Source organism: Triticum urartu, chromosome 5A (genome assembly GCF_056163025.1).
Source record: "Triticum urartu cultivar PI428250 chromosome 5A, HENAU_Tu73, whole genome shotgun sequence".
In the NCBI taxonomy this organism is placed as follows: Eukaryota; Viridiplantae; Streptophyta; class Magnoliopsida; order Poales; family Poaceae; genus Triticum; species Triticum urartu.
In genome coordinates this window covers 670,472,188-670,474,442 of record NC_141877.1, presented here as the reverse complement: position 1 = coordinate 670,474,442, position 2,255 = coordinate 670,472,188, and the positions used below count along the sequence as shown (strand labels likewise).

The window sequence follows — 2,255 nt, the reverse complement described above, 5'->3', positions numbered from 1 at the left end:
CCAATTTTGTGCCACGTATGAGGAGAGGAGCCAAAGCTATGCTATGGAACATATAGTTGACTTGGCCAGCTTTAGCTTATCGCTCGCTGTGCACGTGCATGCCTATACTGTACGTTCACAATAATGAGAGCTAGTGCCGGCCATGAGGGCACCTGTACTTAAGCAGCGTCGCCTATTGTAAAAAAGGTACCTAGGGTCAGAGCATCGATCCATGAGGGTACACGTACAAGCTTTGTGGTTTAAGTTGGCTAGAGTCAAATTCGATCGTAACACACCCTCTTGCATCATGTACAATCCGGCTATAAATAACACCCCACAACAACCCAAAGACATACAGCAGCACAATCACATACACATCTCACTAGCTTCCCCTCCATCAAAGCTCTCGCAATGGCGCCGTCGTCCAAGCTCGTGCTCCTGCTCCTTGCCATGGCACTGACGGTCTCCACCGTGCGCGGTTGCGGCGGAAACAACTGCCAGACCCCACCGCCGTCGCCACCGCCTCCGTCATGCCCGCCGCCCCCACCGCCGCCGTCACCACCACCACCATCAACCAGCGGTGGCTCGTGCCCGGATCTGGGCGTGTGCTTGAGCCTGCTGAGCGTGCCGATTGTCAGCCTCGGCGTGTCGCCGTATGAACCGTGCTGCCAGCTGCTGGGCGAGTTGGCCGGCCTGGACGCTGCGGCGTGCCTCTGTGACGTGGTCGTCCTCCACGGGCTGCTCCACGTCGACGTCGTCGCCCTCCTGAACCAGTGCAAGATTCCATGCGAATCCAACTACACCTGCCGGCGCTGAATGATCACCTCTGCTCTTTGCTAGTTTGCGTTCCAGTTCATCTTATATCTCAGTCTCGTCCATGTTTCCTGCAGGCATGCATGCAACATTGTTCACTAGGTAATCGTATAAGTGTGCCGTGTTGTGTTGTTGAAATTAATCCGTGCATACTCCCTCCGGTCCTTTTTACTTTGCATATAAGAATTTTCTGAAGTCAAACTTCATAAAGTCTGACCATATTTATATGAAAAAATATCAACATATATCATGTTAAAGTTATACAATATGAAAACTTAAGTCATGATGCATCTACTGATATTGATTTCACATTATGAATGTTGGCATTTTTCTTTATAAAGTTGGTCAAACTTTATAAGGCTTGACTTCAGACAAATATTATATGCGAACTAAAAAGGACCGGAGGGAGTATATATGTGCATGCATATGTACGTGGAATAAAAGTATGTTGAAGTTGTCTAACAATGTGCTTGTATCTCCAGGCTGTGCATGCGTGGCAGCTTCTACCCTTTCTTTTTCTTTTGAAGAAGGATAGAGTATCACATGAAAACAAAGTTTCGGTGGAAACCGATGAAACCATGCGGAAACAATGTTTTAAAGTCTCAAAAAAATTCTTAAAGAACCAAGCAATATTAATAGTGTGATGTTCTATTAGCATGTGAAATTCCCAAGTTCAAACACATTGCAGTTTATGAGGTATGGAAAAAACAAAATCAACATTGAATATTGCCGAACAGCAAACATCTCGACTAATAGCTGAATGTGTTCTTTTTATAGCTCATAAATGGTAATGTGTTTGAACTTCGAACTTCGCATGGCAATAGAACATCACCCTCTTAACATGCCCTTTTTTTCTTCACATTTTTCGAAACTTCCAAATATGGTTTCCACAAAGTTTTCTTTGAAACTTGGTTTCATGGCTCTCTTTGAGAAGATGCTTGATCTACTCATAAGGGCATCTTCAACGCGGACACCAAAACGCTCACAATGTCCGGATACTTTTGGACCGACCATGGACCACCAAATTATAACTGGTCGGTCCGGGTGTCCGAAATCCCATAGACCGGCCCCAAATCGAGGGAGCTCTTGGGGAGTCCAGACTTTCGCCACTACGGTCTCCAACGCCCCGAACCACACCTGGAGCCTCCGTATTTTCACAATCCTGCCCTCCTTGTCTGCTGCTGGAGACTGACGCCGCCCTAGTAAACCCCCTCCTGACACTGACCAGGCCTTGATAGACCTCTACCACACTACCCATGCGTCTGCTTGCTTCGGCCTATGCTTCTGACCACACTCCGCCGGTTCGTCCATAGCCTGTGTACCCTCCGTCCCTAGCGACGATGTCCATAGCGGATAGACCATGCACGAGAGATGGTCGGTGGAATACCACAGCGAAATTTCATGTTGTTGTTGTTTCTTGGACGAAAACAAAATGGATTCTGACTAGGAGTGCTTCTAGGTCG

The 2,255-nt window shown here is 47.4% G+C and overlaps 1 protein-coding gene across 1 annotated transcript; it reads left to right on the top strand.

The window, feature by feature from the left end:
• Window positions 1-390: 390 nt before the first annotated feature.
• LOC147973955 (hydrophobic seed protein-like) lies at window positions 391-795 on the top strand. The gene has a single exon (XM_087524851.1). The coding sequence runs from the start codon at window positions 391-393 to the stop codon at window positions 793-795; it is 405 nt and encodes a 134-aa protein (XP_087380977.1).
• The last annotated feature ends 1,460 nt before the right edge of the window (window positions 796-2,255 follow it).